The sequence below is a fragment of the Calonectris borealis genome, chromosome 3 (assembly GCF_964195595.1).
Source record: "Calonectris borealis chromosome 3, bCalBor7.hap1.2, whole genome shotgun sequence".
Lineage (NCBI taxonomy): Eukaryota > Metazoa > Chordata > Aves > Procellariiformes > Procellariidae > Calonectris > Calonectris borealis.
In genome coordinates, this window is record NC_134314.1 from 25,100,607 (window position 1) to 25,112,889 (window position 12,283).

Consider the following 12,283-nt stretch of genomic DNA (forward strand, 5'->3'; position numbering starts at 1 on the left):
GCTGGCAAGATATTTTTCTTTAGAAAGAAGTAGGAAAAAAGTTCCATTTCAGTCAGATAGTCTGTAAAGTAAAAGCATTTTCCTTCATACCTTTTATTATTCAAACGGTTATGTGTTAACTCTAGATTCAGTTACTTAGGGATAAAAGTCCCAATATGAGATCTGTATTGATAGATATTGATAAAGATGAGGTAGACTTCATGTGAAAGCAACTTGAGGATACTGTAAGCCTTAAACATGTTTGATTTTAAGACTTCACATTCACAATCGTCATGGTCCTAAAGCAAATACCCATCTTTCCAAGGTACATGAAGTTAAGAAAATAATCTTTGTTGCACTGCTAGACAAATTCAAGATTAATAAAAAGACAATTCATTCCCTATTGCCCAACCTGTCCTGAACTGAAAGACTTAAAGCTCCACCTCTTTTTCTTACATTGTGATTATCAATGTGTCTGTTAGCATATCTATTTACCTTCCACCCTGCTGGATGTAATAATGTGGATTTTTTTCTGGGTGAAAGCTCCAAGCCATGTACTCATACCTCTTCATTTTGAACATAATAAAAGAATTGATCTGTCTGGGTGTGGAATTCCTTCAGTGTATTCTTGTGACTGATGAATTATCAACTTGCCCACAGAATACTACTTAAAAGTGCCTTTTCGAGCCCAGTGAACAGAGTAATAAGTTAATCCACACCAATCTCAACAAGCTCTACCCTACTAAAATCCTAAATCCATTGAAAAAGACATATTGTATAGAATGGATAGAATTTGTGTGTTATTGTAGTAGACTGAGCGTTGGTGTTTTTCACAAGTAAGTCTGAGCCTCCACAGAAAACATACACTGTACAGTTTAATAAATAGCACTGCACAGTTAGTACCAATTTTCGTATCATTATGGTCAAACTTTCTTGCAATCAGCAAAGGAGATTACTATCTTCATTTATTATAAATATGAAAAAATGGTTAATTAAAATTCTTGAAAAGTCAAGAGAAGAAAAATAAAAATGAAAAATTAATGGAACAGTTTTGAATAAAGAAACCATTAAGATGACAAGACTCTTTTCTATTAGTAGTAATTTCACTTATTTTCTTTTGATGCACACTTAAATTTTCTCTTATAAAACTACGCTACATTTTGCAGAACGAAAGAGACTACATATTACTGAATATAAATTTGAGTAGATGCATTTGTCAGACATTTTTCAAATTTTAAATGCTTGCCCATATTTAAAAATGCAAAGTGATTCAATACGTTCTATAAAATGTAATGATTTTAAAGTCAAAGGTCATTCAGTGACAAAAAGTCACTTCTAATCGTTATATTAAATAAAATATAACAGTTCAGTTTGGAACTAAAAAAAGCCCTTTCTCTTCAGAGAGAAGTCCCGCTACAGTAAAATGTTCTGCAGTGTGACAGTTCTGTACTTTTGCCTGTTTTTCCTGGATACATGCCCTTATTAAGACACTGAATCTGCTTTAAGAAAAAGTGAACTCAATTGATTTTGCAAAGAAACAGTGTTTACATGTCAACAATATGCTATGAAAGCATGCAGCAAAATGATCTTTTCTGCAGCTAAACATTTGCATTAATTTATGGTGAGATAAAGTTAAACATTTTTTCCATAACTATAGTAAAGAAGTCAAGAACACAGTCTTTATTGAGGAAGTAAATTGATTTTACAGAAACACAAATAAAAATGCATCTCAGTACACTGCAGTGTAATAAGAATACTTAATTATGACTACTATTCTATGCATAATTATTCATAGTTATGTATTTAGAATCATTATTGGAAAATAGTGGATTGAAAAGAGAAATGAGGTAGGTAGTAAAACACCTAACAAGATCAGACAAAGTATTTAGAAGTATGTCTGGTTTTTTGAATATTTCTGAATATTAAGACTCAACAATGAGTAAGTATCAAAATACAACTTGAAAAATCTGCTTACAACTCATTTAACAATGTGTGATTTTTCATATGATTTTATGTATTTCATTAGAAAATCTATTTATAACTTGGAAAATTTAATTGAGACCTATTACTCTGAGTGGACACTTTTACAGATGTTACTAATTTATATTTTTTTCCTAGTGCCCAATATATTTTCTTAACATCTCTACTCTGGTCATATTTGTGCTGAAATGAACATACACACTTGCATGTGTTCATGCATTTGTGCAAATATGTATGAAATAATTTTAAGACAGATCCAAAATTCTACAGTTTAAATTGAGACAAAGAGAAAAAGCATACCTTTTCTGGATCAGATGTTGTAATGACCCACACGCAGTGTGCATTGTCTTCATATTGAACTGGATAATTTGGTGATGTAATAATTCCACTTGGTCCACGTAAGTTAGAACCACATGTTCTAGCTAAAATGATAAACAACAAATCAGATTGCTTTTGATCAGTTGCTCTGTTTAAAATAAACATTATAAAATTGCCATAATATTAATAACAACTTGCCATGAAAGTATTATTATGCTGATATACTCTATAATAATCTGCCTTTGAAGATGTTTAAGCCAGTCAAAAAAATCCTAAAAAATGACATACAGAGGAAGGAAACAGGCACTTTTAAATTAGTCAGCACAGTGTTTACATTACTTTATTCTTACTTTATGTAAATTAATTTCTCAGAATTATCATATCAATATTCTGTTTAGAGAGAGATTTAACCTCTCCAAGTGGATGGATGGAGCTTTCCATGTATGCATGTAAGAAGGGCCAATATGTGTTCTCCTCCATGATTTCCCCATGTTTGAGGAGGAAAAAACCATGCATCACAATGTTTGGCTCTATGTAACAGCATATCCTTAACCGAAACTTGAACTTCTGTGATGTTTTAGCTCTTTACACCAGAGGATATAAAATTAGAAAGAAAAAAATATTAAATGGTTCCAGGCAATAGCCTGACTTTTGTAAAGCACAGATTCAATTGTGAAACCATCACGATCCCTCTGTCACATTTAGCAAATCTGGATAGTTAACATTTTGAAAATAAATTATTTTACGAATTAAGTTATTTTCCAAAGAGCATTAGGGATAGATTTTCTAAAATTTTCAGACTTCTCAAAATATTTCAATATCTCAAAGTATTTAAAAAATATTTAGACATATAATTTCCAGTGACATCAAATGGACTTATAGAACTCAGAACATTTTAAAATTCCACTGTCGGGTTTATGGTACTACAGCACTTTGGCAACATGCTAAAATAGAGAGTCTAGATCATATAATTTCTAAGTATTTAGATACTGTATATCTTCAAAGATTTGATTCTCAGAACTTATCTGCATAGCTTCCATTAACTTTTAATGTAATGTAGATTCTTCAGTTACTTAAGTTTCAGTACTGGCAAGAGGATTGACTACGTTCCTTAAAAACTTGGTCATTCTTTTTCTGCATATTGGATTAAAGTACCCAATGTATTTCTGGTACTTTGGAAAATTTTAGTTTTCATCTTTCTCTGTGGCTACCTCCATTATGAAGAATGAAATATGAGCATTCCTTTACCTCACAAACTTGCTGGGAGGAAGCCTGATCTTCTGCATTAATAGAAGTGTGACTGGTACAAATAGGAAATAAGGAAACTAGAGGAAAATTTCTTTCAGATTTTCTATCCTTCCATCACTATCTGCTACCAGCACTTGGTCTTCTGTCACTATGTTAGAGACTAGACTTTGAGAACTAACTATAACTTTATGTCTAGATTGATTCAGCTAGGACTCAGTTTTCTGTGAAAATGTCTATCTATGTTTATGATAGAAACTGCCTTAATATACTTCCATGAATTTCACTTACGTCTCAGACACATCACATGGAAATCTTCCATAACGATCTCAGTAAAAGCCAAAAAGACCCCTCATCCACATAGGTAATTCTACCAAAGCATCACTGACGATTATTAACAAGCTGTCTGTGCTCAACACAGAAAAAAAGAACTAATCACATTTAAGTATGCCACTGTATACTGCCTATGAGCAATACAGAAAGCTTGGCATATTGCTGATGTATCAAGCAAAATGTATTCTTTTAATTGCCAGAATAACAAGAGCAGATTCATAGGATCTGAAATAGAGGACATTCTCATTCCAGTAACTGGTAGAAGAACCATACCTCCAGCACCACAACTAGCAGACAATTAATATTAATCAATTTTTTTCAATTCATCCTGCACAAGGACTGCTACTGTAGGAACTAATCCAGAGGTGCAACTTTGTAGCAATAAGCTTTTGAATACAGTTTGTACTTTCTCTAGCTATCCACAAAGAAGAAAGGCTAGGAAACATCTTTCTTTTAGATCTTTTTTCAGTCAAGCTGTTATATTCTTATCCTTCTCCTATCTGAATTTCGAGGGGAAGAAAAAAAAAAGGAGGGGAGAAAAAAAAAGGCAAGTGAGACCTACAGTTGAAGTTCTGCCCAGAGGTCTGTTTAAGAAATGGAGTTACTGCGAAACATTGCACAGAAATTGTTAGATAGTCTTGTATATCACTTAAAGAAAACAAGAATGAATTGCTGTAAGGTTTTTGTGTGGAATTCAAGAAAACTGGGAACATTTACATTAGCACCATTTGTCTCCTGAGGCCTAACAGGCCTAAACTGCCCTGAGCAGCCACACCTGGGGCCTCCCACCACTCCCCGCCTGTGGGCCCGGGGGATCCATTTCAGGGTGGGATTGGACTATCAGCCTCTGCCTGAGCAATGCTCAGAAGCAGCTGCCTGCAGTTCCACCACAGCTGTGCCCGTGCCTGCTTACAGACTTTGTTGATCCTAACCCCCATTCAGGCTCTGATGTCTCGGCCCAGCCGTGGCCTGTCCCCATCCCCAGGAAGGTGCCCAGTGTGCAGGGCTGGGGCTGCCCCTAATCTGCCCTGCTCCCTGCCTGGAGTGGTGACCCCGCTGCTCCCGGGTCCACAGGGGACCCCCAGCCCCTCGTATGCCCTTGCAAGTAAGGTAGTTACACGGACACTGTTTAATGTAAATAATGAAGGAACTTGCCAACACTAAGATGGTTCTTGTGACTATTCATCAGCTTCATAATTCTGAACTTTGTTAGTCACCATTCTGGGGTGAAAGCAAAGTTCACCTTCTTCAGTAAGTCTTACAGACTTGAAGTCACTAAGTTCACAGTAGTTCCATGTAGTTTATTAGCTTTTCCACTTTAAGTTGATAATCGTTTAGATGGTGTGATAAACAGTTCTTTGTATTGTGTATTTTATTATTAAATGCTTGGTATGAGCACCATGAATACTGGCGTCTTGACTGTCAGTAAGGGGGTTGGGAATAATAGGGACTACAAATAAAATTTGTATTTTTCACTTCCCACCATCTACAAACATGCACCACATGCAATGTCGTAATATTGAACCAGAATTATACACCATTCAGCCTAAACAATGTTAATCTGTGTTTAGAAAAAAAAAAAAAAACTTTTAAAGACTGGCTGATTTGACCCTCAGACTGTCGTGAAATTTTAGCTCCAATTTTGGAAGTATGTTTGAGGAAAGTAACTTGGTATTCCAACTGAGGTTTTAATGGAAGTATAGGACTAACTTATCCTGTTTTGTTAGAAGTTTACCGGAGGGAGTAAAGCATAATAGAGATATTTGCAGAGAATAAATTGGAAGGAACAGCAAACACTAGTAATAACAGACAGATAATTCAGCAGCAAATAGCCCCTTTCTGCTGAGCATTACTTTTACCATGCATAGATTAATTCACTCATTACTGCAATGTATTAGCAAACAATAATAAATTCAGGAGATGAAAAAAAATACCAAACAAGTGTGAGCAGTGGAGTTGCATGGACACATTATTCTGCACTAGTGTGAAACCAAGTACTTAGAGGTATATTTAGATTTTTCATTTACATACACTGAGCTACAGAGACACTGAGCTCAAGAGACACTTATGAATTACAGTTGCTTTGCTGCTCTGGAAAGAGTAGGAGGTATGATTTTTATTTATTTCTTTTTTACTATGTTTTAAATTGTCCAATCTTTACATGGATGTGCCTATGTACTATTACCCATGTGTCCTGGTTTCGGCTGGGATAGAGTTAAATTCCTTCCTAGTGCTGTGTTTTGGATTTAGTATGAGAAGAATGTTGATAACACTGATGTTTCCAGTTGTTGCTAAGTACCCTGCTAGTCAAGGACAGCTCCCATGCTCTACCAGGTGCACAAGATGGGAAGGAACATAGCCGGGACAGCTGTCCCAGCTGGCTAATGGGGTATTCCATACCGTGTGACGTCATGCTCAGTATATGAATGGTAGGCGTGTTCCAGGAAGTAGCAATCGCTACTTGGTTATCGGTCAGCACGGGTGGTGAGCAATTGCATTGTGCATCACTCATTTTGTATATTCTATCATTATTATTATTATTTTCCCTTTTCTGTTCTATTAAACTGTCTTTATCTCAGCCCATGAGTTTTTCTCACTCTTACCCTTCCGATTCTCTCCCCGTCCCACTGGGGGCAGGGGAGGAGTGAGCGAGTGGCATGTGTGGTATTTGGCTGCCTGCCAGGTTAAACCACGACACCATGTTACATACAGCTTGTAATAATTTATCCAAGAGCTGTCTTTATAGACTTTTTTATTAGGTCTGACTGGAATGGAGCTAACTTTCTTCATAGCAGCTGGTATGGTGCTGTGGTTTAGATTTGTAACTAGAATAGTGCTGATAACACACCGGTGTTTTGGCTTGGCTATTGCTGAGCAGTGCTTGCACAACAACAAGGCCTTCTCTGTTTCTTATACAGCCCCAAGAGCAAGTAGGCTGGGGGTGGGCAAGAAGTTGGGAGGAGACACAGCCGGGACAGCTGAAGCCAACTGACCAAAGGGATATCCCATACCATATGACAACATGTCAGCAATAAAAGCTCAGGGAAATGAAGAGGAAGTGGGCACGTTCATGGTTACAGGTTTGTCAACCCAAGTAACCATCACTTGGGCTGAGGCCCTGCTTTCCAGGAAATGGCTAAACATCTGCCCACTAACTGGAAATAATAAATAAAATACTTATTTTGCTTTGGTTGCATGCACAGCTTTGCTTAATATATTAAACTGTCTTGATGTCCACGAGTTTTCACCTTATGCTCTGCCAGTTCTGTCCCCCATCCCAGTGGAGGGCAAGTGAGCGAGTGGCTGGGTGGGTGTTTAGCTGATGGCTGGGGTCAACCCACCAAAACTGTTTACACTCTTTAATGAAGAAAGCATAATTTACAAGTATATCACATATGTAATTATACAAATTGAAAAATCTATTCTGGCAACAGGAGAAAAATATTTTTCTTTTGGTATTATGAAATAACTAGGTAATGAAACCTTTTTTTATAAGTACATGAGTTTTATATAAGTGAGATTATGCTTTAGCTCATTCTTGAACAAGCAAAAGTTTAGGTCCAGGTGTTGCAAATCCTTCCCTCCACAATCTCACTATCATTTGCTGTCCTGGTAACTGGCATTAAGATTTTGTGACTGCAAGAAGTATCTCTTTGATCTACCTCAAAATGACAAATAAAATATATCAAACAATTTATATGATTTCCTTTTTTTGTTTGTTTGTTTTTTTAATTAACGGTGATGGTTTTTCTTGTTTTCCAGTGCCTGTCATGGCTAGGTTGTCTAATTCTAGGAGGACATAAGGCAAGCACATTTCTAGGGTTAAGACTTTCATTTACATGTACAATCCAAATGTGCAATGCAAATTAATTTTTCTACTGAGAAAAAGGAAAAGTTCTGTGCATAGATGTATACTCTTTATTTTTCCTATATACCTCAGTTCTGGAGTACTTTGATAGCAGTTACATATTTTTCTGTGCTTTTATTACAGGCAGTAGATTGCAATGGAAAAACATACAAACAAACAAAAAGCCACCTCCCCCCCTCCTCCTTAAAAGCAGGGGGAGGAGCTTACTCATTGGTTCAGACCATAATGAGAAAACATCTAGAAAAGAAGCCAGAAGGTTAGGTCATTTGTAAGGTTGAGCAAAACAGATGAAAGAGAAGGGAATTTACCAAAAAATGAGGACTATGTAAATATCTGGGACGGACAGGAACATAATATGATTGTGACGAGCTCCTATTTAGGAATTTAATTAGAAAAGTTTAACCTAAACCTAACTAACTAGTTCTACTTAAGATATCTTTAACATGACAGAAGGAAGATTAAGTGAAATGAAAACTATTAAAAGGAAATTAGTTCCCTAAATTGATACCATTTCTGCATCTTTGCTCGTGTGCTTCAAGCTACAGAAAGATCTTTGGATATATATAATCATATATATACACACACACACATACACATATATATATATATCTGTGGGTTTGCTTTGTTTTGAACATCATTTCATTGCATTTCAAAACATAAATTATAAATTACCCTTCCAAACTTCAGGAAAAATTCCAAACAATAGCACCTACCTCTGCAAATTGGCCTGTGATCACTCCAGGCAGCCAGTGTATCTGTCACTCTCTGACAAGTGATGCTCTTAGAACCTTGCAGCACATAATTATCTTCACAGGAAAACTGTACATTTGCACCCACCCTAGGAGAAAAATGTGAGAAAAAAATGAAACATTAAAATATATTTTAAATATCACACCCCCCCAAATAAATGTAAATGTCACCAAATGACAATATTTCTAGGTCCAAACGAAGAAATTAAGGTGCGAAATTCTACTCCATCATTACTATATTCATAAAAATCAACTTCTACTATAGGGAACAGGTCTACTATTTAGTTTGTCCACCTTTTAAAGAAGTAAGGCCAGGAATATAAAGCAATTGTGATACTAAGTTTCATCCTTTAAGCTATGACTTTGATGAATGCATAGAGAGATACATTTTTTAAGAAAATACACAATTACTGTTCTTTCAGGGAGCAAATTTTACTTAATTAATAGTTTCAACCTCTCCATATTCTCATAAATGAGAGAATAAGCAGTTAGATATGGTAATTTGTCAACATTTACAACCAGGAAATATTAATTTCAGTAAAGTGTAATCATTCATTAAATATTCCTGACCTTGTTGAAATTTCCTGTTAAAAATTATGCTAAATGATAACTTTTATTAGGACTGAAATACAACTGTTACACTTGTAAGTTTGAAATGTGTCTCTTTGGAATGATTTATAACTTTATGCTTTTTTTTAAATAAATTATTTCTTTCTGAACAATGCTGATCAATATTTATGGGGAATTAAAAAAACTCTATATAGTTACTGTGCATCTTAAAGAGAGCTTTCCTAAACAGTATTTACATTTCTGCTTCTATTTATTATTTGTGACATTCTTTGTTCCCGGTCGTAATTAACTGGTTTTGTTGTTAGCTTTCTTGCACTTTTAAATCCGTATCTGATAATCCCATTTTGTGAATTAAGTGATCTTGATGAAGCAGATTTCTCAGTTTGGTCTAAGTCATTGAGTCCTAAACACCAGGGGATTGCTGCATGGCAGTCAGAAAGCTGTGCTGTGGAGAATAGCAAATATAATCTCATTCACTAATGTCCAGCTCATTCCCACCCTTCAAGAACAAGTATTCTGTTAGTTTCTCAGAGGATTTCACAAAGATAAACTATATTGTTTATCATTATTGTGATGTACTTCATAGTTCTTTCACAGAACTTTAATAGAATCCTTTTTCTTTTTTTTTTTTTAATTTTAAAATTTGAATGTGATGCTCCAAATCTAGGAAAGCTTTAAAAACTCTTAACACTTGGTTCTTGAGCTGTTAAATGTGAAAAAAATCAGAAGGGTAGGTAAAATAGTGGCCCTTTCCTTCAGTAGTTCATGGGAAATGCATGAAATCCTTGAAGAGTAACACAATTTTCTAAAATTGTATTTATTTTATATTGGTCATAATCTACTATCCTTCAGAACATTCTTAAAAGTCTCCAGAAAAATAGACCAAACATGATTCCAAATATATACCTCAAATTAATAAGCAATTTATTTCTCTTATTGGTAAAGAAATTATTAGGATTAATTAATCTGACATTTTAATGCCCTAACAGCTATTTTTTAAATTCATTTTCTCTTATTTTCTAAAATTATGAGCTCTGAAAATTTGTTCTACGGAAACAGGAAAAAAACAAGTTACCTAGATGTGAAAAATGTAAATTGAGAATTGAAGTATTTAAAAATCATATTGGATAAAGACTTTCCCAAAAGTGTAATGATGTGTGAACCAACATGAAAGCTTCAACATTTCCCTGAAGTTAGCTACTATCAAGACATGTAAGGAGAATTATGAAACTATACGTATACAAAAAAAAGAGTGACATGAAATGTGTAAATTATTGGATGCCTGCAACTGCAATTTATAATTTAACATACCTGATTATTCCCCCCAAGAAACAAAGAAGGAAAAAAAACAGGAGGAGTGCAAATATTTTGATGTCTGATGCAGTAAGTGAAGGATTTAATGTTTAGACTGGCATAAAATGTTACACACTAATTTAATCTATACACTTAGGATGATTCAATTTGTTTCACCATTATTCTATATTGTATCTTGTATTTTTTTTCCAAAGCTCTGGAAATAGCTTGTATCAAAGGACTAATAATATGAACTTCATATATTTGGATATCATCTTTTGAAATGTTTGATCACAAACTAAGCGACACCAAATAAATATGCTGACTACAACATATTAAAAATAAACAAAAAATCTAGCAAAAATGACAAATTAAAGAGCAAGGTAGGAACACGAAATACTTAAAAGCTCCTGAGTGTTAGAATTCGAGGTGGAGAGAAATCTGAATGCCAGCTATAGGCATTGACAAGTACAATCTTTTGAAACTCATTTCAAGAATTCTAATTAAACTTCAGGTGGCGACAGAAGAGCAGTCATAGGTTTTACCAGAATGACTGAGATAGTTCTGGACACGGTTTATGTGTGGCTACACTATAAGCTAAGCCTGCTTTAATATCAGTTAAAATCCATCCTTTTTGAAGCACCTGTTGTGAGAAATCAGGTTTATGCCATGAGTCTGACAACAGATACTTTCAAGAAAATAATTTTAATGTAATTTTAATTCTGTTGAGGCTTACAAAAAAAAGGAAAAAGGTATTGAAAATTTCTAAATACTGCTGAATGGAGGTACAGACTGTCACACTATAATATATGTGAAGGAAATTAAAAGTTTATGTAACTAACTGGTTAATAATGAAATATGTGTATATATCTATATGTAGTTGTTATATAAGAAATACATTGCAAATATCAGAATCAAACCATATAACTTTAGATGTTTAAGAGATCAGTGGATACTGAGAAACCATAGGTGAGCTAAGTCACTAGAGTATTTTCTATGTCCAGACAATCAGATCTATCTAAATAAGCATCTTAGGGGAGGGGACGCACCTGGGGCACCAGTCTACAATAAAAGTCTTTATCCTCTAAGCAACATTCAAATTGCTGAGTCTGTCCATTGATTCTGCTTGATATTTTTCCATTAAAAAAGGGGGCATCCTTTTAAAGCCGTGTTTAACTTATTTGATCTGTGATTTCAAGGGAAATTATTACTTCACTTAATTTCCAATTGTTAACAATGAATGTTTTTAATTTCTTTTTTTCACATTTTTACCTCTCTAGTCACTGAGCAAATCTGTGAGCACTGGAAGTGTTTTGTTTTGTTTTGTTAATTCTTTATGTAAATTTTAAACAGGGGAAAGAAATCAGTTTCTTCTTTTCTTTTTCTATTACAAATTTGAACTGTATCAAAGCAAAATTTGTGCTTTTATAAAGAAGGCTAGAATTTAACTGAAAGAAAACATTTTTTAAAAAGAAAAAAATTCTGTAAGAAATACTAAGCATAAGAAAGTTCATTTAATTTTAATAAGCTGTTTTGAAAATTTAAAAGCTATTTTTGTTACAAGTGTCAGTGGAATTTTGGAAAATGATTGTATTTTCACAGTACCACACATACCACATAATATTTAAGGAGAGCTGAAATGTTATTGTTTATATGCGTTTTAGATTTTGTTTAAACAATTTACTGTTTTGAGATGTCACAAAAATAAAATGTGATATTGACCCCAAAATTGTATTGATTATGTTCTCATTCATCTAGCAAAGTCTCATCTCATCCCCCAAAAAGAATCCAAATATCCACTGTTTTTTTTTGAAATCACTGAAAATAATCTCCCCTCTTCCTGAACTGAACACAGTGAAAGTGTGGCAGGAGGACAGAATGAAAAGGTTAAGATTTCAATACCTTTTTGTTTGCTTTATGATATTAGAATGAAGGCCATTATTATGCT

At 34.3% G+C, this 12,283-nt stretch overlaps 1 protein-coding gene across 1 annotated transcript in view; it reads right to left on the bottom strand.

The window, feature by feature from the left end:
• CSMD1 (CUB and Sushi multiple domains 1) overlaps nucleotides 1-12,283 on the bottom strand; it is a 1,311,413-nt gene that overhangs the window by 447,893 nt on the left and 851,237 nt on the right. The window contains exons 9-10 of the mRNA XM_075145187.1: nucleotides 8,437-8,561; nucleotides 2,260-2,381 (exon numbers count right to left, since the gene is read on the bottom strand). Coding sequence (XP_075001288.1) covers nucleotides 2,260-2,381; nucleotides 8,437-8,561 — 247 coding nt within the window. The remainder of the gene's footprint in view (nucleotides 1-2,259; nucleotides 2,382-8,436; nucleotides 8,562-12,283) is intronic.